The 27,557-nt window shown below is 39.2% G+C and overlaps 1 protein-coding gene across 1 annotated transcript in view; it reads right to left on the bottom strand.

The window, feature by feature from the left end:
- LOC100998752 (amine oxidase [flavin-containing] A) overlaps positions 1-27,557 on the bottom strand; it is an 85,404-nt gene that overhangs the window by 40,288 nt on the left and 17,559 nt on the right. The window contains exons 2-3 of the mRNA XM_003919035.5: positions 22,518-22,612; positions 13,710-13,847 (exon numbers count right to left, since the gene is read on the bottom strand). Coding sequence (XP_003919084.2) covers positions 13,710-13,847; positions 22,518-22,612 — 233 coding nt within the window. The remainder of the gene's footprint in view (positions 1-13,709; positions 13,848-22,517; positions 22,613-27,557) is intronic.

Below are 27,557 nucleotides of genomic sequence, written 5' to 3'. Positions count from 1 at the left end.
CTCTGTCACCCAGGCTGGAGTGTAGCGTTGTGATCACAGCTCACTGCAGCCTCAAACTCTCAGATTTAAGTGATCTTCCAGCCTCAGCCTCCCAAATAAGCTGGGACTATAGGTGTGTGCCACTATGCATGGCTAATTTTTGTATTTTTATTTGTTTATTTTTTCTTGTAGAGATGGGGCCTCACTTTATTGCTCAGGCTGGTCTTGCACTCCTGGGCTCAAGTGATCCTCCTGTCTTGGCCTCCCAAAGTACTGGGATTATAGGCATGAGCCACTGTGCCTGGCCCCAACAGTGAAGGGTTCTAAAAGAAATTTATGTCATCTTTTCCAAGGGATTCTAGTTATATACAGAAATTACAAACAAAACAGTTAAGATAGAAACAATAATGAGTTCTTCTGGCAGCTTTTTTGTAATTAAAGATAATGACAGAGTTTTTTTAAAAAAATAGTTTTCCTCTTTCACAGATGCCATTAACTCAGGAGAAACGGGAAGTGTGAAAAAAGATGAAAATATCACACTGTGAGGACAAAAGGCTAGTTAACAGCTTTATTAACATATCATTCACATATCCTATAATTCATCCATTTATAGTGTACAATTCAATGGTCTTTGGTATATTCACAGAGCACGCAACCATCACCACATCTCATTTTAGAGCATCTTCTTCACCCCAGGAAGAAGCCCTTAATTATTAGTAGTCACTCTTCTTTCTCTCACACTGCATTTTGAAGAACTGCCAAACTATTTTCCAAAGTGGCTGCACCATTTTACACTTCTAGCAGCAATGGATGAGGGTTCCAATGTCGCCCCATCCTGCACAACTCCTACTAACGTCTGCCTTTTTTATTACAGCCATCCTGTTGGATGTGAAGTGATATCTCATTGTGGTTTTGACTTGCATTTCCCTAATATCTTTTCAGATGCTTATTGATCATCTGCATATCTTTTTTTGGCAAAGTATCTATTCAAGTCCTTTGTCCATTTTTGAATTGGGTTGTCTTTTTATTATTGAGTTGTTAGAGTTCTTTATGTATTCTGAATACAAGTCCTTTTGTCAGATATATGATTTGCAAATATTTTCTCCCATTTTATGGATTGTCTTTTCAGTTTCTTGATGGTATACAAATGACAACACTTCAAAAACTTTTTTTGATGAAGACCAATTTATCTATTTTTTCTTCTGTTGCTTGTGCTTTCAGTATCATCAAATAAATCACTGCCTAACTCACAGAGATTTATTATTTTTTCTTCTAGGAGTTTTACAGTTTTAGCTCTTGTAGTTAGGTCTAAAATGAGTTAATGTTTGTGTATAGTGTGAGAAGAGGTCCAACTTCATTATTTTGCATGTGGATATCCAGTTGTCCAATACCATTTGTTGAAATAACTTACTTTACTTTTTGCACTGAGTTGCCTTGCTACCCTTGACAAAAATCAATTGGCCATAAATGTAAGGGTTTATTTCTGAAATCACAGTTCTACTCCATTTACCAATATGTTTATCCTTATACAAGTACACATTGTTTTTATACAAGTATGCATTGTTTTAACACACTAGCTTCATAGTAATTTTTGAAATCAGGAAGTGTGGGTCCTTCAAATTTGTTCTTCTCTTTTAAAACTGCTTTGGCTATTATGGGTCTCTTGCATTTACATATACATTCTAGGATCAGTCTCCCAATTTCTGCAAAAACAGTCAGCTAGGATTTTGAAAGAGATTGTGTTAAAAACATAGTTCAATTTGGGAAATATCATCACCCTAACCATATTAAGCCCATGAACACAGGATGCCTCCATTTATTTACATCTTTAATTTATTTCAATGATATTTTGTAGTTTTAGGTATGTAAGTCTTACACTTCTTTGGTTAAATTTATTCCTAAGTATTTTATTGTTTTTTGATGCTATTTTCAGTGAAGTTATTTTCTGAAGTTGTTTTCTTAATTTCATTTCAGACTGTTCATTGCTACTGTATAGAAATAAAATTTATTTTTGAATATTGATCTTGTATCCTGCAACCTTGATAAACTTGTTTAACAGTTTCATGAGTTGTTTTAGTCAGTATCAGGATTTTCTATATACAAGATCATATCATCTGCAAATACAATTTTTCTTCTTTTTTTTTTTGATTTCTTGCCTAAGTGCCCTGGCTAAAATCTCTAGTACAATGTTAAATACAAGTGGCCAGAGTAAATATCTTTGTCTTGCTCCTGATTTGAGAAGGAAAGCTTTCAATCTTTTACCATTGAGTATTATGGTAGCTGTGGGTTTTTTGTAGAAGCCCTTTATTAGGTTGAGGAAGTTCTCCTCCATTCTTAGTTTTTCTAGTGGTTTTATCATAAAAGGGCGTTAAATTTTGTCAAATGTTTCTGCTCTGTCTGTTGAGATGATCATGTGCTATTGGTCCTTCATCCTATTAATATGGTGGTGCATTACATTATTGGATTTTTTGTATGTTAAACTAACCTTGCATTCCTGGAATAAATCCTACTTAGTCATGGTGTATAAACATTTTAATATATTGCTAGATTCAGTTTGCTAGTATTTTCTTGAAGATTTTTGCATCTCTATATAGGGATATTGGTTTGTAGTTTTCTTGTGATGTCTTTGGTTTTGTTATTCAGGATAATACTGACCTCACAGGATGAACTGAGAAATCTTTCCTCCTCCTGTACTTTTCTAGAAGAATTTATAAAGAATTGGTATTAATTCTTCTTTAAACTTTTGGTAAAATTTACCAGTAAAGCCATTTGTGTCTGGGTTTGTTTCTGTGGGATATTTTAAATTACTAATTCAATCTCTTTTCTTATTATAGGTCTATTCAATTTTCTATTTATTCCTGAGTAGTTTTGATAATTTGTGAACCTAAATCTCTAAAAACACCTCCTGCGTTAGCATCTCTTACTCTGATCTTTACAGGTGTTATATGAAAATAGTTTCCATGGTCGTAAGTCTGGGAAATCCTGGTTTGTGTTCAATAGTCTTTTTTATTGCCAGGCTTCCTAGGACTCCTAATTTGTTAACGGGCACCTTGACTATCAAAGACAGGGATAGAATACGGAGCACTTCCAAAATTTATCTGACCACCAAATGCCTTGTTTTTGCAAAGTATTTTTAAGATTAATGTTGCTTAGAAAAAACTTGAGAAATATTCCCCTAGGCATACTTCACATTCTGGCTTGCACTGGCAGAAGCATGACATAACACAGGAAAATATGCAATGAAAGAGAAGCTGTGATAACCAGAATGTTTATTTTCCAAATGTTACACATGGGAATACAATTTCATTTGTATCCCTTCTGGACAAAAGGGCACATAATTCCACAACACCGAATCAAATAGGAGAAAGGAAGGAAACTGCTTGTACATCTAGCTAAAATTGCAAGTGCATCATGGGCTTCACGCGGAGTTTCTGCCCTCAGCCCGTCCTCCTCCTAACAAGACAGTGCAGTGAGAAAGTACATCAGAGCAGGTAGAGAGGGCCAAGGGCAAAGCAGAGCTTCTTGTCAGCTAAGCTGTTAAGTGAGTGCATTCACCTTGTGTATCACAGTGTCTGGGAAGATGTGGCCTTGCCCCCTACTACTGGATGAAGTTACTTCAGTGATGGCTTTATAACCATGATGGCAGAGATAGGGTGATGGCATGGAATGAAAGGGTGGATGAACTAAGAGCCATTATGCTCTTAGCACCAACTTCCCAGCATTTAAACATCAGAATAGTATTTTTTTTTTTAATTTACAGATTGGGAAAAGTCACAGATACTCAGGGCTACTCCACTGGTGGATGTTCAAATAATGATGTCGATTAGTGACTGCACCCATGTCTGTGTCCCAGGATCCACTTTTGTCACCCACTGCTGGTCCGCAAGTGTGAGCCACAGTGATTTCCTCCCATTGTCTCTGAAGCTTGATTTTTTTTTTTTTTTCCAGAGACATTTATCTGCTAGATATGGCTATGGAAACTAGGCTACTGTGTTACTTTGGCAAATACATAAAACTAAATCTCAGCCTGAGGTTCAGTGTGTATCATTTGAGTCTTACGAATTACAGAAGAGCTATGGGAATGAAAGGTAATTGAATAGTTTACTAATCATTCTCTTCGTTTGAAAAACATGACATGAGAAGTCTTCTAAATGAAAACGACTCAGTTTCACAGCCTTCAGGATCAAAGCATTCACTACACTGAACTATAATTAACACTCAAGCTTTCTGTGATTCCATCAAGTATTTTCTTCTTCTGGTTGCATAAAACCCAAACACAAAGCAAAAACTAAAATGAAGTGCTATGAAAATAGTACTGGACTGTCAAATATCAGGTATTGACATTATTATCATTATTTGCCTCTTTTCGGTTTGAAGCTCTGTGTTTGCAAAGGGTAGTAATTAACTAGGTTTTATGTCTGTCCCTCTTTCTTTCTCACTTCTGTAGGACCTTGAACCACTCTCATTATTATAACTTTCTCTTATCTCTAAAGTAGGAGTAACAGCCACTTACTAAAACTCTGTGGCCCAGTAGGTTTTCAAAAGGTATCTGTTCACTGAATTTGACATAGAAATGAAAAAGGTTTGAGTCTGCACGTGATACAGAGGGCTACATGGCAGCATCGATCCTATTAGGTGGCAGGATGAGGCAATGACAGAAAAGGTTTTCTAGCTGGTTCAACATGTGATCATGGGACAACTGAATTTCCCTTCTTCAGGAAGTGCCCAGAACGGACTAGATATGGGATTCATTGGACGTTAGAGGCTGTTTAAGATTTCAACTGTTAGAAGGCTACTTTGCAAAAGTTTGAAAATTAAAGATCAATGATTGAGTCTTTTGACTGGAGTAATGTGCATGCCACTGGGGTGAGGACAGGGGTTGCTGAGAAGAAATAGGAAGGAAGTAGAAAGCAAGGAGGAAGGAGGAGATTTTAACCTCCGAGAGACAACTACATTCTAACCTGAAAGGTCAGAACCTCCAGGAGTTCAGTTATCATGCAGACTAGAGCAATTTCTCTTGAGGAAGCTGCTCATATGATGTTTAATTCCATTCACAAAGTTCTTTTGGCCATTAACCCAAATGCTGAGGCCCTACATGATTATGTGTGATCACAAAGTCCCTCAGCCTGAGTGTGAGAGAAATCCTTTGTGTCTGACTTAACTTCCTTTCTATGCTGCTAGTTGGGGGGTGATGCTAGGTTGCTTCTCAATGAATGGTTAGAAAACAATTCCTGTAGTGAATTAGTCCCTATTAGAAATGAATGGAAGGAAGATGAGAGGGGTTCTGTTGGATGGATGGGCGGTGACAGTGGCACAACAATGTGGATGTACTTAATGCTACTGAATTAACTGTACACCTAAAAATGGTGAAGATGATAAATTTTATGTTAGTGTACTTTACCATTTTTTAAAAAGAAAACAAAATGAGTGGAAGAAAAAATCTAATAATTAACTTATTTTGCTATATACTGGGTTGTCGCTGAGTAGGAACTTTATATTTTTGAAACCAAATCTGAGATGTAACCCTGAGAGTTTATAGGAAGAAGGAGCCTCTGAGAGGAGATGACTAATGCTGACCTAGCTGTCCAAACAGTGCAGAGCTTTAAGAGGGATTCTGCCATTAAGCTCTCTGGGAACCCACAGGCAGCAAATGAAGTCTTTTCAAAGTGAGGGGGGAAAAAAGAATGAAAGTTACTAAAAACTAATTTTTTACCAGCTGTCTTCATATATCCTTATACTGGATACCGGATAGATCAAACGGAAAATATGTAAACATTTTTAGCCTCTCTGCTTTTAAAACCTACTCAGAATTGTAATTGAGATAAGAAAGCAATCCCTCCTATATTACCTCATTTCTATCATCAAAACATAATTTCTTACCATGAGCACAGGCCTGTCACTGCTTGCTTGTCCTTACCTAACTGGTATTTGTTTGTTTGTTTGTTTGTTTGTTTGTTTTGTTTTGTTTTGTTTTTTCTATCTTCTACCCTGACTTATCCAAATTAGTAATACTTGTCGAGAACCACTTCAAATCCTAATCAGGCAGGATATAATGGCATAACATAAAATACTGGCCAATACTTGGGCCATACTTTGAATAATAAGTTTACATGGATCATTTAACAAAAAGAATATATAGCCAGCAATTTCAAACCATGCCTTAGACCTCCAGACTTAGTATTTTAATAAAATAATAGAATCCATCTGTGGTCTTCAGCCTGCTGAGCCTAACTGGGACACTCCGGGGGCTGTTTAGCTGCCAGGTGCTCACTGAAGGCCAGAGGACCTCTCAGACTACAGCTCAGGGTGCAAGAGAAGAGCAGAAGCCACTGTGCCACATACAGCTCCCATGTACAACCACTGTGAACTGTGAACTGCGAAATGTGAACTGTGTCACATACAGCTCCCGTGAACGACCACACCTATATCCACAGGAGTCCCTGTTTCCACAGTGGCATCTTACAACTCCAGAGCCTTTTGGGATAAAGTGATTTTTGTCATATCTTGGAGCAGTTTATTAGAAGGGTTCACAAGTTAACTTTGGAATAAAAAACAAAGTGATGTAACCCACAGAACACTGGGCTCAGAGCTGGAAAGCTACACTTTGGCTCCTACGCTCTCTGAGCTGGGAAAAATAATGCTGTTTACTCCTAGGACCATTGGGAAGCTCAAGTGAGGTAAAACATGTATAGGTACATGACAGATGGAAGGCAATATTAATAGCATGGAATCAGGAGGGATGAATTCAGGTGTTTAAAAGAAAGGAGGCAAATATACAACAAGTAACGTCCCTACAAGGACTTAACACTTTCTGCTTCCTGAGTTTCCTTCTGAGAGGGATTGAAAGTGAAAATGTATCCTTCTTTGAAGACAAAAGAAACGGCTTCTGTGAGTTGGTACGGACAAGGTGCTAAAAGAAACTTCAAATGAAATGTCCCTTATCCAAAAGAAATTCGACTATAAGCCATGGGTCAAACTCTATTAGAAGTGAGGGGTTATATCTGGTAAGCATTAAGACAAACTCAGCTTTCTGTATGGCCTGCTGGCTAAAACCAAGTTTTCCTCTTAGCAACAACAAAATTTACTTAGTATTCCAGAACATACACATTGTGAAAAGCCTTTGATTTCAGTCGTTGGCATAGAAACCTGGAGTAAAGGGCTGTGGGAAGAATAGAACTAATAAAAAAAGAAAAAAAAAAAATGCTTGCTGAGCTGTTACTGTCAGCAAAGTCTATGGTGTTTTAAATAAATCTTTATCACACCATTCTCTAAAAACAAATGGGTGGTATATATTTATAGTCTCTACTTTTATTTAGAGAGGATGTGAAAAGCAGGAAGAACGTGAGAAGGCATGTAATTGTCAATTTCTCCTTTGACGTAGCCTCTGCAAAATGCCTTGCTCCATTTCTGGCTGGGTTCTCCCTCTCTATACCCCTCACCCTACCTGCGTTATGATGTGTGGGAAACTCACGGAAAGAAAACAAAAAAAAAAAAAGTAGAATCCAACATTTTCATTATTTCTGCAACACATAGCACTGCAAAATTTAACAAAACATCTCCACAACTCAATGAAACACACTCATGCTGATGGAGCATCTTATTTACTAATGCAAGTAATGAATCAATCCACTTGGCATTCAGATCCAGCTGCTTCCCCTATGCCATGCAGAAGAGAAGAACTGATAAAGAGAATGTTTTATTTTATTTATTTTTAAAATTATATTTAAAAAAAATTTTGTAGCAATGGGGGCCTCACTATGTTGCCCAGGCTAGTCTCAAAATCCTGGGCTCAAGCAATCCTCCTGCCTCAGCCTCTCAAAGTGCTGGGATTACAGGCATGAGCCACTGCGCCCAACTGATAAACAGAATGTTTTAAACATATCTAGCTATTGCTTCTTGGCTTTTTGGCTAAGATCAAGTGTAAAAACATCTAGCTGATGCCATTTAAGAATCTACCTTTAAGGTTCACAACGATAAGATTAATTTATATTAATTTCACAGATCAGATATAATCTCCCCAATAAAACCATGTCAAACTCACAAAATTCATAAAAGCTGCTCACTGTAGAAACCAGTCAGGAACCTATTATATAAGAATCAGGATCTACTAAACCAGAATTAGAAGAGGGATTCTATTCACAAGATCCATGAAGGATACAGGCAAAAATGTTAGCTAATATTTATTTACTGTTCTTATTTACTTGTCTTCTCTCTTTAGATTAGAAGGACCATGACAGCAGAAATTTTGATCATTTGTTCACCACTCTATCTGCAGCCTGGAACAATATCTGGTACAGAGTAGATTTTCCTCTGTAAATACATATTTCTCTCAAATACATAAATATAAATATTAAGCAATGAGTGAATTTAGCATATCAATGTGAATCCTCTATGAATGTGTAGATAGGCATAGTCTCAGAAAGAGAAGGGATCAGGTAGAGGAAACACCACTAAGGTGTATCCTCAGCACTAAGGTGTATCCTCAGTATTCATCTGAGAGGCTCAGGCTTGGAACTGCACACTGTCTTGTCAAAACTTGCACTGTAAACACAATCTAACAAAGGTAAAGAGTAGTTCCTTGGTGAATAGTAAAAACCTTCCTAGAATAAGCTGACACTAGATGTGTTACAGACTGTCGACAGTGTTTAAACAATTTAAACATTCTTCAAAGTTTCGCATTGGGAAAATTTAAGAGCGGAAGCAATCTGGGCCACAAAGATTATTGATTGGTTTATGTAGACAATGGCAATCCTCCTCTTCATTTCAGTGTTATTTACAGAAACGAATATTGACTGTATTAGATTATGAAAGCTGAAGTTGTCACAAAGCAATGCAGAAAGTGTCACAAAGACAATTTGCATTATTAACCCAATACACTATCACATTGGGGAAACACCCACTTTTCCTCTAGAAGTAGAGAAAAACAGTGAGAGTTAAGATATTTTAGGCCGGGCACGGTGGCTCAAGCCTGTAATCCCAGCACTTTGGGAGGCCGAGACGGGCGGATCACGAAGTCAGGAGATCGAGACCATCCTGGCTAACCCGGTGAAACCCCGTCTCTACTAAAAATATACAAAAAAAAAAACTAGCCGGGCGAAGTGGCGGGCGCCTGTAGTCCCAGCTACTCGGGAGGCTGAGGCAGGAGAATGGCCTAAACCTGGGAGGCGGAGCTTGCAGTGAGCTGAGATTCGGCCACTGCACTCCAGCCTGGGCGACAGAGCGAGACTCCGTCTCAAAAAAAAAAAAAAAAGATATTTTAAAATAAGTAGAGTTACTTTTAGTATACAATTTATTAACCATCTTATCTGGAATATTGAACTAAATATCTTCCTGCTTTTCCCTAATATAGTTTCCTGATCATCATAAAAACATCTACTATAACGAGTACTTCTCATTCCAGAAATGATATGATGTATTGGAAAACACTAGCAAAAAGGCATTCATTCAGATCAAATAAACTAAACTTTAACCAACCCACTACTTTTTTGCCTTAACATTGCTGTCTACCTTGGGTGAAAATATGTGTTCTCTGAAAGGTTAAAGTATGTGAGAGGATGGTTTAATGATATGTATTTCTATTTTTCATCTTTTCATTGGATGAGATTAAGTGTTCAATGAAAAGAATGATGCTTACCATCTGAAATGGGTAGCTATTTGTAAATAAGTACTAAAATTCAAAATAGAGCTTCAACATTTATTTTCTGACAGTTAAATGGCTATTTTCCAGTTACTGCATCCATCAAACAATAACCAAGGCACAGTGATTGTACCATAGCAGGTAGTTAACACTGCTCTTTCAGGCTTCTGGGCCAAAAGATTGAGCAAAATGGTCACCAGCACTGCATATGGGGACACAATGAAGGACACAGGATGACCATCAGAAGAGAGCTGCCAAAAAGAGCCAGGACAAGCACAAACTGTAAGGCAGCTTCCTGGAGTCCACAGTCCCTGACAGTAGAATCTGGACTAGCAAGAGATAGCATAAAGTCAAAAGACCTTAATCTGAATTCCCTTACTCTCTTAGGCAGGTTACTGGGCCTCTGAACTTCAGACTCTTTCTCTGAAATGGCAAAATAACCCCTAACTTAGGATCCATGTGAGGGTTAAGTAAGATAATGGAGGGTTAAGTAAGATAATGGCACAGGGCCTGGAACATACTAGGAGCTCAGTAGGGAGGGTAGTCATTATTATTACTATGGGAGTGGTACTGACCTTGAGGGATCAACCACAGTGGCTGTGATTTAAAGGTGCCATTTGTTGTCCAAAGCATAGGCACGGTATGTGTTTTAGCACATACCTGCCACATGCTGCATATGCAATAATTATGGTCTAATATTACCATTGTGTTGATGTGCATGGCCATGCAACGGCAAAGATCCAGAGGTTGACAATGCCTTGCATTCTTGTTTGTTTGTTTGTTTTTTCTTGAGACGGAGTCTCCCTCTGTCACCCAGGCTGGAGTGCAGTGGCGCGATCTCGGCTCACTGCAACCTCTGCCTCCCGGGTTCACACCATTCTCCTGCCTCAGCCTCCCAAGTAGCTGATAGCTGGGACTACAGGCGCCCGCCACCACGCCCGGCTAATTTTTTGTATTTTTAGTGGAGACAGGGTTTCACCGTGTTAGCCAGGATGGTCTCAATTTCCTGACCTCGTGATCCACCTGCCTTGGCCCCCCAAAGTGCTGGGATTACAGGCGTGAGCCACTGCGCCCAGCCTCTTTTTTTGTTTTTATTTTATTTTCTGCTTTACATTCTTGAAAACAGCCTCGGGCTACCAAGTCCAATGCCATGGCAAGTTGCCTTTGTCCAGTAGGTTAAGCAACAGCGCAGCCATATTTGTATTTTTGTGAAAGAAAAATATGGTAGAAGTTGAGCAATTCTCCCCTCCAGAAAGCTGAGGTTGTTTTTTCCTTAGGAACAGGACTATCAGGGTAGTGTGGATCCAACCTTACAGCGGGCCCAGCAGCAGCAACAATATCAAAAAAGGGACCCTGGATGCTACTCTTAATATTTCTCTTTCCTTACTTAGGCACCTAATGTGGCATACATCAACTCCTTAAGTCTTTCCATTAGTTCACCCTCTATTAAAGCTTGCAGCAGGACCTTCTCAAAGTACAGAACAATTACATCTGGATTTCTAGAAAGCAGGGTTCCCAGTAAAGCCCAGAAAATTTCAGAGACATCAGAAAGTCTGACACTTAAGATAAGTAATTTGTAAGGTCCTGTTGGGAAGATTGGACAGCATGTCAAGATCTGTTGATCACTTTCAGGCAAAGTCAAAATTCTCAAACAGAACTTTATCATTTTAACCCCACCTTGCCTCCATCAAGAACAACGAGGAGCTAAATTACTTACAAAAGCTGGCTGTGGGTGCCACTTTCAAACTATCACCTTAGCATCGTGCTTTTTATTTTTATTTTTGAGATAGGGTCTTGCGCTGTTTGCCCAGGCTGAAGTGCAGTGGCATGATCATGGCTCACTGTAACCTCGACCTCCTGGGCTCAAGCCATCCTTTTGCCTCAGCCTCCCAAGTAGCTGGGACTATAGGACATGCACCACCATGCCCAGCTAATTCTTAATTTTTCATAGAGAAGAGGTCTCACTATGTTGCCCAGGCTGGTCTAGAACTCCTGGTCTCAGACGATCCCCCCACCTTGGCCTCCCAAAGGGCTGGGATTACAGATGTGAGCCACCATACCCAGCCCAATATCAAGTTTTAGACTGGGCATGGCTGGGAGACTAGCAGGTACCTAGCTTGAGGACATACTTGTAAATTTCCAGTTTTTCCCAGTTTTTAAAATGTACATAAAAGGAACATGAAACCGGAAGAAGAGTAAGAAAGTAGGGAAAAAAAGTGGTCTTTCAATGACTGCATCTCCTTGTCATATGAGCCAGGCTTCGGTGATATTGACAGTGAGATACCTTACTATAGATGTGTGTGTGGCCAAACATTGGAGGTCCAGCACATCTCCATTCAGAGTCCTCAGTTTCATTTCCTAGGCCATATATTGGGATAATGAAGAGCACGCACTCAGGGGTTAGGTAGACTGTTAGGAGTTTTATAGCCTTGTCAAGTCACTTTAACCTCTTTGAACTTCTGGTTTCTCATACTTAAAATGGGGATGATAATGCCTGCCTAGCAGGGTGGATGTAAGGATTTAATGAGTTCATGCATAAAAAGCTTTTAGTTGTTGTTTATTGTTAGCCTCCAGGTAAACTAAAAACCTCTCAGCCTCTGAATCTTATCAGCATGAATCTGCTCAGATTCCAAGATAATCATCACACTCATTTGCTTCCCAGTTGGAGTGGAGAGTGAATTTACGTGACTGTTTAATTAGTAGTTGAGTGCAAAAGGTTTGGTCTCTCTCCTGATATTAAATGTGAGAATACAGGTAAAAGTGCTTAATAAATGTTAGCAGCTATGATTCTTACTGTTGTTATTACTTACTAGTCCATGGAAACACTGTGCAGTGCAGAAAAGAGAAAATGAGGAAGCAAAGGGGTTTTTCCTTTTTGATCACGGCCTGTTGTAACCAGAGTTCCTAAATACTTTGTGAAATTTATTATACTTTCTTCATTCCTCCCTTGACCTCTTAACCCACAGTTTTTCTAAAGACTACTGATTTTCAAGTCCAACAGAGCTTAAAGGTCAAAAGAAAAGAATAAAAAGACTACTGATTTGCTTTTTCACGTCTGTCACCACCAGACTATCCCAAGCATCTGAAACCACGTGGCTATCAGAGTTTACAAAGGTTTCTGGTCTCTTCTGATTGGGTATCAGTGTACATATGTCACAAGTATCCTCAACTCCCAGGACACACCCAAAGCCCTGTAGCCTTCAGACCCACAGTTATTGCCCAAGGTAGAGTAGGGGAAGGGATGTATTTGTTGAGAAGTGATGTGGTTATTGGTGTGGGAATCCTGACATTAGAATGAGTAAATAACCCCTTCGTCAGTGACACTAGCTCTAGGAAGTAGGCTGCAATGTCAGATGGGAAATTTGATTTCTCAAGGCATGTTTCCAGACTCCAGCCACTCCATGTTTGGCTTCAGTGAGAAAGAAAAACACTGGCAACAGCTGTGGATATCAGTGGCTAGAGTTTAAACAATCTCTTGTTTAAACAGTAGGAAACTGCACAAACAAGCTAGACTTCCCAAGAGTGAAGGCCAGGTACAGAGGAAATAAAGCATTCCAAATAATCCCAGGTAAGAATGAGGATGAATAACCAGTTCAAAGGCTAAAGAAGTCGCCTCAAACTCTTGTGTTCCTTGGGGCTCTAGAGTTGCTTCCTAGGTCGCTCAGGGATTGCCTGCAGCTGGGGGAGGGGAGTGTGCATGCGTGTGCGTGCGTGTGTGTGTGTGCGTGTGCGTGCACATGTCTGTTGCAGGCACCTGCTGCCCCCACCCCAGTGCCCTTCAAATGCATTAGGAGGGAACCCAGAGCCTCCCATTCCTACTCTCTGGGAGTGAGGGTAGCTTGTGAGGGCCACTGAGGGTGACAGGGAGGAAGGCCAAGCTGAGTCATAATATCCTGCAGTGATTCCAGAAGACTTTAGCGATTTTTTTCGAAAGAAAAAGAAAAAAGAAAACAAGAAAAGAAAGGCAAATACTACTTCAAAGTCGAGAGCCTACTTTTACAATTGCTTTGAAAGAAAAATAACTAAAAACAAACCAAATGTTTTCTCAAATAAAAGGTTTCCCTATTAGTCACTTGGGTGAAGTCAGCCTTACCTTGACATATTGAACGAGACGCTCACAGACATTCACTTTGTAAGTCTCTATGCCCAGCTCCTTAGACAAGCGTAAGATTCTGTTTTGGGTTGGTCCCACGTAAGCTCCACCAACATCTACGTAATTAACATGCTCATTCTGCAAAAAGAGAAAAATTGGTCAGAGGACTTTAGTTAAAACTTGGAAAAATGTGCCTTGTAAAAAAAAAAACCCCATTTATTTTTTTAAAAGTTAATTGTCCCTTATGTCTCCCCTATAAAGAGCAACTGAAAATGGCAGTCTTTCCTCGTCCACTCAAGAACTGGGGCACAATCCTGTCTAACACTCATCACTAAGCACCATTATTTGGCAAAGCTATTGGTAAGGTCAACTCAGCACACAATGCATAAAAGATAAAGAACACTGTAGTATATTCTGCCAGTTTAGATCCTTTACAAAACATTTAAATTATCATGTGAGCTTCTCTCTGGTGTTATTACTGGAGGAGCTACCCAAAGCCTAATTCCCTAATTTCCACCCGGTGAAATCTTCAATCAGTCCACATTGATGGTTCTAGATGTATTTTAAAACACTTCCAGGAAAGAATGCATCATAGGAAAAGAATACAAGAAGGTATAAAAAGATTCACATATCACTAAATTATTTACAAACATGCAAACCCTCTATCATAAACTAAAATTGTTTACTTGGCCTTCCTCCCTGTCACCCTCAGTGGCCCTCACAAGCTACCCTCACTGCCAGAGAGTAGGAATGGGAGGCTCTGGGTTCCCTCATAAATACAGTTCTCCATGTTTTTCAGCTGTTTTTATTAATTGGCAAGTCCCAATGATTTAATCAATAAATTGAATATTGGTGAGCTGCAACCCCTCCATGGCTTTTTTTTTTTTTTTTTAATAACTAAAGGGTCTATGTCTATTTTGTTGTGTATACCAGTTCTCAAGCACGTTGTCATGCCTTTTTTCCTTGTTTGCCTGATTATTTTTTATTGAATGCCACCCATTGCACTTGAAAACATGCAGAAATCATTTCAATCCTAGGAAGATGGTATCTTTCTCAGAGAGGATTTAAAATGTTTGCTTCTGCCCACAGCCTGGGACCCTCACAGTACTAGATAACTTTATTCCATTTGCAGTACCTGAGAGGATTTGAGGCTGGGCCAAAATGCACATTTGACCTAGCTTTCTTGCCATTCACCCTTGGTCCTTAGATGCAGCCCAACTCCACAGCACAAGGAGTTGACCAATACTCCCCTACAAATTAGTACACACTTCATGGGGTTCTGGACTTGACCTGTCACCCTAGCTTTGCACTAGATCCAAAGCACTGCTCAGCCTTCGGGAGCTTCTTCAGTGGTTAGCAACTCCCCCTGCCACCCAGGGAAAAGTAGGTTAATCTTTTCCAGATGTTGGCCCAGTGATTCTTCCCTATCTTGTTAGCTTGCTGGCTCTTTAATACTTTAAAGATGTGTGTGTGCATGTGTGTGTATGTCTATACAGTGCAACTTGTCTAGTCTCTTTGTATTTTGTTATAATTTACCTAATCTATTATTTCCAGAAAATTGTCTAGTATTATTCAACATTTCCTTCCTGGAGCTACCCAACCCGATATTATCTTTCTATTGGAGGATATGCTTTGCTAACATTTTGTTGAGAATTTTTATATCTATGTTTATATCTACGCTAACATTTTGTTTAGAATTTTATATCTATGTAAGCAATATTGAGACTGGCCTATGATTCTCCTTTCTTCTACTGCCTTGTCTGTTGTTTGCATTAGAGTACTGCTAATCTCCTTAGTTAGTGATCATACTTTTTTCTATTCTGTAGAAAGGTTTGTATGTAAATAAAGTGATCCATTCTTTGAACATTATGTAGAACATACCTGTAGAACTATCTAGGCTTGGTGATTTTTTTTAAGGGAAAATCTTAAACTACACATTTAATTTATTTTAGGTTAAAGCACTACTCTTCTATTTCCAGACTAAATCAATGCTAACTTTGATGAATTATATTTTTCTCATAATATGTACATTTCATATATGTTTCAAAACTGTTGGTTTAATGTTCATGGCATCTTCTTTTCATTTAATTATTCTTTATTGTATCAGTAATTATATCTTCATTTTCATCTTTTTTTATTATTATTTTTTGAGACAGGGTCTTACTCTATCACCCAAGCTGGAGTACAATGGCATGATCATGGCTCACTGCAGCCTCGACTTTCCTGGGGTCTACGAATTCTCCCACCTCAGCCTCCTGAGTAGCTGGGACCACAGGCATGTGCCACCACACTCAGCTAATTTTTGTATTTTCTGTAGACTTAGGGTTGCTCAGGCTGATCTCAAGCTCCTGAGCTCAGCACCTGCCTCAGCCTCCCAAAGTGCTGGGATTACAGGCGTGAGCCCCACATCTGGCTCTCATCTCTTATTTATTTGGGGTGTTTCTTTTTCTGGAAAAATCTTATCAGACACGTCTTGTGTATCTTTAATAGGTCTCTTCAAATAATCAACTTTTATTTTATGGATCCTCTTTGTTGGGTGTCTATTTTCTTTTTTTTTTTTTTTTTTTTTTTTTTTTTGAGACGGAGTCTCGCTCTGTCGCCCAGGCTGGAGTGCAGTGGCCGGGTCTCAGCTCACTGCAAGCTCCGCCTCCTGGGTTCACGCTACTCTCCGGCCTCAGCCTCCCGAGTAGCTGGGACTACAGGCGCCCACCACCTCGCCCGGCTAGTCTTTTGTATTTTTTAGTAGAGACAGGGTTCCACCATGTTAGCCAGGATAGTCTTGATCTCCTGACCTCGTGATCCACCCGTCTCGGCCTCCCAAAGTGCTGGGATTACAGGCTTGAGCCACCGTGCCCGGCCTGGGTGTCCATTTTCTATATCATTGATATGTGCCCTTTTTACCCCTTCTTTGGATTTATTTTGCTCTTACTTTTCTAACTCTTTGCATGATTAGCTTATTTATATATAGCCTTTTTCTTTTCTAATGGAAGAATTTAGACTATATATCTTCTAAGTATTGCTTTAGCTGCATCCACAACTTTATATTTTCCATTATTTTGCAGGTCTCAGTATTGTCACACAGAAAAGGAAAAAAAAATAAGCTTATCTTTATTTATGTTTTCCATCTGAATTTACGCTACCCATATGATACGAAAAACCTTGGGTGGAAAATTTAAAGTGTCAATGCGGGTGGTTGAAGTAGACTCAAATCCTTTTCCCCTAGGTCTCAAATAATTTACACACAGATAAAGTTCCATGGAAAATTAGTAACCCACAGCCAAGAGTTACAAAACATACGTGCAAACAAGGCACCAAAAGAAAATAAGCAGAAAAAATAATCCAGAAAGACTTTGTAATAGTTGAATTATACACAGAATCTAAAAGTACTATGTAATATATTTTAAATAAAATAAGCCATTAAAACTAGGAGCAGGGGAAAAGCAACTGAAAATATCATCAGGTAGATTTAAAAATAACTACTAGTGATAAAAACGTACTAATTAAAATTTTAAAAACTCTGTGAATGGATTAAACAGTATATTCGACATAGTTAAAGAGTGAGTAAACTGCTAGATCTGAATAAATTATATAGAATGCAGTTCGAAGATAAAGAATTGGAAAATATGTTGAGGAGGTAGTTAAGACATGGAAGATGGTGTCAAAATATTAAGTAGTATAAAAAAATAATGGCTGAGGATTTACCAGCATTGTTGGAAGATAAGAAACCCAACAGGTCCAAAGAATGATAAATAAAAATAAATTCTCATCCAGACACAGAGAAACTGCAGTATACCAAAGAAAAGAGCTCTCAGAAGCAATTCTTTTTCAGAAACCGAAAGAGGCAAATCGTACATACTCTGGAAAAAAAAATCAACAATTAGACTTAACGATAAATTAGACTTCAACGATAAAAATACAAGCCAGAAGATAGGGGAATAATATCTTTGCTGTTCTGAGAGAAAAAAAAAGAGGAAGAGAAATTCTAAATAGAATTTGTTACCTGTTAGAACTATGTTTTGTCAAGCTGACAAATGTACAGAGTTTAGAACCCAGATTGGAGGAAAGGGTGTGTTTCAAGTAGAATGAAAATGGTTACAAATAAAAGGTCTGAGATTCAAGAACAGACAGTGAACAAAGATACTGGCAAAATTTTAAAGAAAATGAAGCAACATCAACAATAGAATAAAACAGAGAAGTCTGCTGGTATGTTCAAGAAATAGCAAGGAGGCCAAAGTGACCAGAACAATGTGAGCAAGGAAAAAAGTTGAAGATGAGGTTACAGAGGTTATTGGCAGAGCAGGTCACTTAAAGCCTCCCAGGACATTGTAAGGACATAGGTTTTGACTGTCAGTGAGAAGGGGGGAGGGGCCTTTGGAAGGTCTTGAGCAGGGAAATGCTAAAAATCTGACTTACATTTGAAAGGCTCACTCTCACTGATGCACTATGAAAGAACAGAATGTAGGGGGCAGGAGTAAAAGCAGGGAAATCAGGAGCCTATTGCAGTAATCTGGCCTAGGGATAATGGTGGCTCCCACCAGGGGATAGCAGTGGAAGTGGTGGGAAGCATTGAATTCTGGGTATGTTTTGAAGGCAGGGCCAACAGAATTTCCTGACAAAACAAATGAGGGTCTGGTAGTGTTGAGCATGACTCCGAGTTTTTTCAAAGTTGCCATACTCTAACATGGAGAAGGTGGCTGGAATAGTGGCCTTGAGGAAGATCAGAAGAAGTCTAGTGTTGGACTTATGTTTGAGGTGTGTATGCAACATCCAGGAGATCTACAAATTTCTAACTTCCATGTCAGATGAGCACAGCATATTGTATTCAGCATGTTACTTATTTCAATGAGGAGTTGGGGTTTTCATTCTGCCGTAATACCAGAAATGAAGTGTTTCTGTGACTTCTTTAAGGTGTCCTCATATAATGTTTATTCTCTCTTTTAGTAACCATCAGTGCTGTCCTTCAAACCTTTTCTAATCTCCAACATCCATTTTAAGATAGAAAGAACAAAACTGGAATCAGTACTCCAATAAATTTCTGGGCTTTAACAAAGACAGCAAGAGGACTCCTGGGAGTTTCCAAACATGATGTCTTTAGAAGGCTGACACTATAGTTAAAGCAAATAATCCTAAATGAAGCAGTAAAAAGAGTGAGGCATTTTGCAGAATGTTTCTTTACAAAGTAAAAACATTCTAAATGAGGTGCCTGAAGTTCAGCATGAAGACACTAGAAGCAGTAACAATGTATTCTACTATGTTGCACCTCAGTCTTTGGGGTCTTGATTTAGATCTCACTACTCAGCCTTTGCAGAGGTCACAAACATGCAACAATATTGGCAAACAAATACACCAACCCTGTGGCAGCCCTGCAGGCATTTCAACTTTATTAACTTGACCTAATGCATCATGGATGAATCACATTAGGAAAAACGGGGAAGTTTTGAACTAATGAAGACCCATCTGAACAGCTTGCCAGGTAATACCAAAGTTGAGATTCTGGTACTCAGAGATCCATAGTAGCTTTTACGGCATCTCCTCCCAAAATTATCCTAATTGATTATGTTATTAGAAGCCATTTTTAAAAATATTTGCTTCAGTTTCTTATTAAATACAATTTTCATGCCTGTTTCCTTTTTTAAATTTTTTAATTTTTTGAGTCAGGGTTTCCACTCCTGTCACCCAGACTGGAGTACAATGGTGCAATCTCGGCTCACTGTAACCTCTGCCTTTTAGGCTCAAGTGATTCTCCTACCTCAGCCTCCCAAGTAGCTGTGACTACAGGTGTACACCACTGCACCTGGCTACTTTTTGTATTTTTAGTAGAGATGGGGTTTCACCATGTTGGCCAGGCTGATCTCAAACTCCCAAGCTCAAGTGATCCACCCGCCTCGGCCTCCCAGAGTGCTGGGATTACAGGCGTGAGCCACCATGCCCAGCCTCCATGCCTGTTTCTTAAAGCCCTCTTTTTCTCCTTCTCATCATTTGGAGTATAAATGCTAAGTCCTAATTACCAAGCATTTCAGAGATTCCTTTCTCACATTCCTAAGGGGGGTGTAATATCATGCTGAATAGACAAGAATGGTTCCTGAGTGATGCTGACATATATAAATGACGCAGCATGGCAAAGTAATTGGGGCCTATAACACAGATGGGGACAAGTATGTTGGAATTCTCATTTCCCTTATACAAAGAAACTTGTTCTTAACTGAAAATCCATAACATGACTGATGCTCCTGTTTAATAACCAAAAGGTTTTAGAGATAAGAAAAATAGGGCTAAGGGACAACCTAATAACTATCTCCAAAATGAAGGAATATTTTTCAGAAAATGACAGAAGAATCATATCTAATAAAGGCATACAGGCAGAAGACGCAACTCTTCGTTTGCACTATAACACGCTGCCTTCAATTAGAATTTGAAGATGGAAGGGAGTTTCTCCAGGGACATTTAGATTGTATCTTATTAGTCAGATGAGAAAACTGAGATGTAAAGTGCTAATAGGACTTATCCAAGACATCATATCAAGTCAGTACAGAGGCTAGAATCCCAATCTCCTCACTCCCAGACCAATAGCTTCCCAGTGGACTACATCTAAGGGAGCACTCAGAAAATTTAATCTGGATTGGCATTAATTTAAGGCAAGCAAGCAAACAAATGCCACAGAGTAGCACTTCTATAGTGTCCCCTGGAGATGCTGTCAAAATGCAGATCCAGATTCAGCAGTTCTGAGACACAGCCTGAGATTCCACATTTCTATCAAAATCCCAGTTGATTCTGGGGCTACTGACCCACAGATGATACTTTGCATAGCAAGGCTGTACAGCACCCTTAGAGCTGAGCAAAGCAGAAATAGGCTTAGATACATCCCTGTATCCAAAAAGGTAGGAAGCAAATGACAGAAGGGTAGCATGGCACAAGGTGGCTGAAATCGCTGCTATGAAATCCTAATTCAAATATTGTCTGTAGGCTATTCCAATATCCATTGATATTTCCTCTCGCATGCCTGCTTCTATTATGCAGCCTACTATTGTGAAATACTTACTTTCCCAGGATCCCTGACAGCTGAGGGTAGCCATGTGACCCAACTCTAGCCAATGAGACTAAAGCAAATGTCTGCTGGGGTCTTTTGGCGAAGGAAAAGCTTTGTTGCAGACAAGGCTGGTGCCCCCCTTTCACTCTCTTTTCAGGCTTGAGTGAGAACCTGATGCTTAGAATCTCAGCATCCATCTTGTTACCACAATACAATAAGCCTACATGCAAAGAATATCAGAGCAGGGCTGGGTGCGGTGACTCATGCCTGTTATCCCAGCACTTCGGGAGGCTTCAAGGCCGATGGATCGCCTGAGATCAGGAGTTTGCAACCAGCCTGGCCAACATGGTGAAACCCTGTGTCTACTAAAAATACAAAATTGGCTGGCGTGGTGGGGGGTGCCTGTAATCCCAGCTACTCTGGAGGCTGAGACAGGAGAATCACTTGAACCTGGGAGGCGGAGTTTGCAGTGAGCCGAGATTGCACCACAGCACTCCAGCCTGGGCAACAAGAGCGAAAAACAGTCTCAAAAAAAAAAAAAAAAAAAAAAAAGAATATGAGAGCAGAAAGAAGAGCAAAAAGCGAGAGCCTGGACTATGTACCACCAGACTTCTGTGAAGTAATCAAATATTTGCATTGCTTACGCCATTCTGTTATTAATCTAACTGAAGCATCTTCTAGTTAGATAGATGCTTCCTCTCTTTCCAGTCACTTCAACAGTCTGGTTTTGTCTTTACTCTCAATCTCCAGTCTTTAACACTCTATTTGTGTACTCTAGCAAAGGGGCTCATTAATTAATGAACTTCTAACTATCAAATGCGAGGGGTTTTTTCTTTTGTTTTGTTTTGCCTTTATACTGTGTCAGTTGACAGGTGAGCACCCCTTCCTCTTTCATCCGCTGACCTACCTATTGCTGCTCTAGTCTGGTCCTCCTCTTCTGCCTCTACTACTTCTCTCTGGCTCTTCTCCCTTTCTCCCCCACTTTTATGTGCAAAAACTTCCATCTTTGCCCCTATTTCCTTCCCAGTCTTCATTATCTCCCTACGTACTTTCGCCCAGAGTCAACCACCTGCAACCATTCCCTTAATAGTAGTAAATAATAGCATGCATTTTTTCCAGAATGGTGATGTAAGCCCAAGTATAAAAAAAGCAGTGATGTAGCAATAACTGGGCTTCTTTCTTATATCTAGCCAGACACGACCTCAGGAATACCTCTGGCAGTAGCATACTTCTTAGGGAACAAGGGCCAAGGGAAAAGTTATGCAAAAATATGCTACATTTGTTCCTGCTTACTACGGCCACCACATTTCTTTTTTTGTTTGTTTTTGTTTGTTTTGTTTTTTTGCCACCACATTTCTATTAAGTTGTGTGTCATTGGATAAATAAGGAATCTAAGCATGTGTGTGTTTGGGTGTGTCTCTCTGTGTGTGTCTGTGTGTATTGTGGGTGTATAGTCACTTCCAGTACAGCCAAACTATTACTCCATCTGAGATACTACACACTTCATTTACATCTGTAGTATGGAAATTATGACACTGTATTGAAGTTACTTGCTCATGTTTGTTGAATTCACTCCACTGAAAGCCAGAAGCTGTCAGTCTTTAGTGTGTACTTGTTAAAGAGAATGCACGCTTATTTGATGGGAGTACTTTAGGACTATGGGGGACAAATGGCTTAACTGCATGAACTCTTGAGATCTCCTCTAGCCCTGTGATTTTCAGTGGTGCCACTTGTAGTTTGAGTGAGATATTATATTACATGTAAGTATTAGAATCACTTACCCTCACGGTATATGTTCTTCCTCCAACCCTGTCCCGAGCTTCTAAAACCAAAACACTAACGCCATATTCAGTCAAGAGTTTGGCAGCAGATAGTCCTAAAGGAAAAACAAAAGAGAGCAACGTAACATTCAAATGCTTAAAATCCAAGATTTAACCAGGTCTATACATCAAATAAATGCAGGGTATCATATACAATCCAGTGATTTTGCTGTCTTTCTAATACATTCTGGCCACACTATGATTAAATGAGCCACCAATTTTATTATCTATCATAAGGGATTCAAAAATAACTAATTTAGTCATCTTGCATTTCAGTTGGTCAACAGAAACAAAATGTAATGGTTTTAAAATATATGTATCTTGTTTTCTGGTGATAATCATATATTTAGAGAATTTCTGAGCCTCTAAATCAATCCCTATCATTTCCCTCATCCAGAAATCCTGATAGTATTAACAGGAGAGACTATTTTCTTCAAAACTTTCTCTAGCTACACCAGGTCTCAGTATAACTATGCTTTGCTTTTCTCAACTTAAAAATCCTGTATAATCATGTCCTATGATTTACATTTTGATTACATGCTTGCTAGATCTTGTTTCCTTCACTAGTTTCTAAGTTACTATAAGGTAGAAACCATGCTTCATACTTTTTTCACTAGCTCAAACAAAGCTGAGAACAGGTTTTCACCTGTAATTAAAAGCCTTCAGGAAACATAAAATATTTTTTAAATCCAGCATAGTAATACCAGAAAAATTAAGAAAGTGTTGCAGATTAACATTATATCAAGGGTACATGCTACAAGCATGGTTTCTCACTGATGTTGACCTTGATCTGATCACCTGGCTGAGGTAGTGTTTGTCAAGTTTCTCCACTATAGTTATTCTTTTTCCTATCTTAACATACTACACTCTGAAAAAAAGGCCACACTTAAGGAGTGGAAAGTATGTTCCAGCTTTTTGAGAGTGGAGTATCTATATAAATTATTTGGAATTCTGCACTGGAGATGTGTCTCTTCTCCTCACTTACTGACTTCTTCAATCATTTACTTATTATCATATCAATATGGACTCGCAGATATTCGTTTTATACTTTGGATTATAATCCAACACTATGTCATTTATTTCGTTGCTCAAATTCTTCCAGCTATGGTTATTGGGAGTTCTTTTACTTGGCTCCTATGCCCCTTTGACATGCCCCTATCATTGTGTGTGTGTGTTTGAGCATTTCCTTCCTTTCTAGTACTACACAATGCTCCAGACTCATCTTATCTTTCTCTGCCATGGCCTTAGAATCAGGCATTTCTTCAATGAGCTTTGGTCCCTTTTACTGAAGACCAGTATTAGAAACCAAGATCTGGGTTCTAGGTGTGCTCATTGCTACTGGGGTGTCATTGCTTCTAAGACCTCTCAGCTCACAGAGTAAAGAAATATATTGTGCATACACTTATTTTTAAATCTACATTCATTTTTGTACTTCAAATTCTTAGTTCCTAGTTAACTTTATACTTCTCATTATACTTCTCATAAACTTCTCATTGTTACAGAGACAAACATAATACAGGGAGAAAATGCTAGTTATATTAGGGTAAGGGAAATAAGAATGGCACCAGAGACAAGATTAGTAAAGTGATACAAATAATACCTAAATACGTATACAAGTGGTTGAGGAGAGGAACTATTCTAACTGATTTTAAAACCCAGTGATGGCCGGGCGCGGTGGCTCAAGCCTGTAATCCCAGCACTTTGGGAGGCCGAGGCGGGTGGATCACGAGGTCAGGAGATCGAGACCATCCTGGCTAACATGGTGAAACCCCGTCTCTACTAAAAATACAAAAAACTAGCCGGGCGAGGTGGCGGGCGCCTGTAGTCCCAGCTACTCGGAGGCTGAGGCGGGAGAATGGCGTGAACCCGGGAGGCGGAGCTTGCAGTGAGCCGAGATCGCGCCACTGCACTCCAGCCTGGGCAACAGAGCAACAGAGCGAGACTCCATCTCAAAAAAAAAAAAATAAAATAAAACCCAGTGATTTGATAGTTCATTTCTAATGGTATATATCCTAAAGATAAAAAGAACTTCACATTTTTTTCAATAATAATTTAGCTAGTCCTAGTATTAGCATTGTGATCCCAAGGCTGTCACATTTGTAGTATGTGATAAAACAAGTGAGTAATCAGGCTTGTGTTGTTGAGAAGCAGGTTTTTTAGCATGGAGATAAATAAACTCAGATGTAAAAATGATGAGATGAAGCAGTAACCCTGTAGTCCTAGATATAAATTGAAATTATAAGTATGATCTCTGGATATACTCTATCTTTAAAAAAAAAATTCCTTAGTTTTGTACAATGAAAAGGTCTAGAAAAAGTAACCTACCCAGTAGCAATGAACACTCCCAACACCTAGAGTGTTGTTTCTAAAAAATCAATTCTCACTACAATGAACTATGGCTTGTGACCTAGTGAGATCTGAGGCAGGAAATGTACAAGATGAGCCTGAACATTAAATCATACCAGAAAGCAGGCCGGGCGCGGTGGCTCAAGCCTGTAATCCCAGCACTTTGGGAGGCCGAGACGGGCGGATCACGAGGTCAGGAGATCGAGACCATCCTGGCAAACACGGTGAAACCCCGTCTCTACTAAAAATACAAAAAAACGAGCCTGGCGAGGTGGCGGACGCCTGTAGTCCCAGCTACTCCGGAGGCTGAGGCAGGAGAATGGCGTAAACCCGGGAGGCGGAGCTTGCAGTGAGCTGAGATCCGGCCACTGCACTCCAGCCTGGGCGACACAGCAAGACTCCGTCTCAAAAAAAATAAATAAATAAAAAAATAAATCATACCAGAAAGCAAGGAGGCTGTCAGAGACTACTAGGATTATGTCAAAAACACTCAGGAGCCTACCTATATAAACTCCTACTGGCCAAAGATGAAATAATTTGAGTGTCAAATAAAGATAACAACTACAATGGCTTAAATCCATGAGTTCATAATAATACTAAACAAACACAAAAACTCTCATTTTCCACCTTTGGAAAATGCTAAGGAACGAACTTATCATTTTGAAAAATGACAAGCAAAAGAAAAAATCTAGCATTCATCCTACCTTTCCTATTTGCGCTGAACCTCAAAACAACCAAATAGCTAATGAGGGGAAGTTTCTCTGTATAAAAGTATGCTAGTTAGTAAGTGAAGACAGAAATAATTCAAATGTCAGCATTTTGCAACCCCTAATGAGTTAATGGATCTAGCATAATGATCATCAAGTTGCTAACACACACAGAAAAACAGATGAGACAAATGTTATCTGCCTCTTGATGGAAGCACACACCATTACCTATGAAGTAGTTTTGCAAGAATGAAGGGAAGGAGAGGGAACAGGAGGGGAGGGAGGGGAGGGAGGGGAGGGGAGGAGAGGGGAGAAAAGGAAGGAACAAATTAAATTCTAGTGTGATCAGCCCTCTGTATCTGATACTTAGGGAACAGAGGAATATGTTAATACTACTGGGATGAAATGAACAAAATCCAAATTGTAGGAAATTATACAGGACTACCCTATTTGTTTTTTATTCCCTACTCACGCTCTCCTTCCCCTTTATCCTTCACGGGCTTTTCCCACAATAAATCTCTTAGACAGCTAGTTCTATCTTGATGCCTGCTCTCACAGAACCCAGTATTTCACTCATATACAGAATGGCATAGAATACACATAGCCAAATCAAGGATGAGTTTGGGTCTACAAGATCTAAAATATCTTAAAAGATATTAAGTCTAAACCATAATATCCAGCACTGCTACCTACTAATGTTTGTGTGCAATTTTGAGCCCTTCAAGTACACGACTCTTACATTGCTGATGCCCATCAAACATTTAAGTATGTAATGAATTTTTGGAATCAGCTCACAAAGAAAGCCATCCCCTGACAGTTAAATAAACTCAAACCAATGTCTGCCAATCTTGGTGCAATATGTTTTCTGGAACACAGTCAAAGGCTTCTTGTGCTGCTTAATGTAAAAACAGGATGAAGGTGAGATGAAAAATATGTTTATGCATAAATCTTTCTCCTTATGTCTGATTATTTCTTTAGGGTTAAGTTCCAGAAGGGACATGACTAAGTCAAAAGTGATGAACATTTTTAGGCTCAAAGTAATACTCCATATTTAAAAACAGAGAAACTCAGATGCAAAATTTTTATTTCTTCCCATTCCCTTTAATCAACCTAACTACAAACCAGTTAGGTAAACATACCCAAGGGTCTACTAGAATTGCTCTGGCAGCTCCTCTTCTAAGGAGGAGAAACTGGCTCTCCCCACACTGCCTAAGGGGATGGAGCGGTGGGGAACGTTGAACAACAGTGGTGGGGCCTGTAGCAGTCGTGTGCATAAAGGGACCACTTGGTGGCATCCAAACAGATCCATTTCATATGCCTTTCCTTGTTGCCTCTCACAACCATCCCTTGGAATAGATTTCATTATCTCCATATTCCAAGTGCCTGATATGACCACAACAAAGTCTTCTGAAAAGCGAAGGATTTTACTTCTCACACCCTCACTTAGAGTCTTAATAAAATCGAATCTAGTATGTAACTCCAAACAAGTTTTATGCATGGGTTTCAGTGCCCATAATAAATAAACACTACTCAGGAAACTAAAAGGGGAGGGGGGAGCAGGGCTGTCTGAGCGAATACAATGACCACACCAGTGACAAAGGTCATTTTGCAGTTTGGCATTTAAGGATAAAACTAAATAAAATTTAAAAGCTGGTGAAAGTAGTTTCTACATGGCAGAAGAACGATTAGCCCTATGACAGCAAGGAGAGTTTAAACTCTTAGTTTAAGAAATGAGAAATATGTTTAAAATATTTAAAAAGGATTTCAGAGAAATGGTTTCTAAAAGGTCTTAGAATTTGAAGGGTGAAGGTTTAAGTTATTTAGGAAAATCTACTATATTAAGCATATTTCTTCTAAGATGCTGAATAAAAGAGTGCTAATGTTTCAGTTTGCGTGTTTACCGGGAAGAAGACCTTGTTAAGAAATTTCCATGATAACTTAAAGGTTA

The sequence above is a fragment of the Papio anubis genome, chromosome X (assembly GCF_008728515.1).
Source record: "Papio anubis isolate 15944 chromosome X, Panubis1.0, whole genome shotgun sequence".
Lineage (NCBI taxonomy): Eukaryota > Metazoa > Chordata > Mammalia > Primates > Cercopithecidae > Papio > Papio anubis.
The sequence above is the reverse complement of the archived record's forward strand: the minus strand, read 5'-3'. Positions and strand labels throughout refer to the sequence as shown.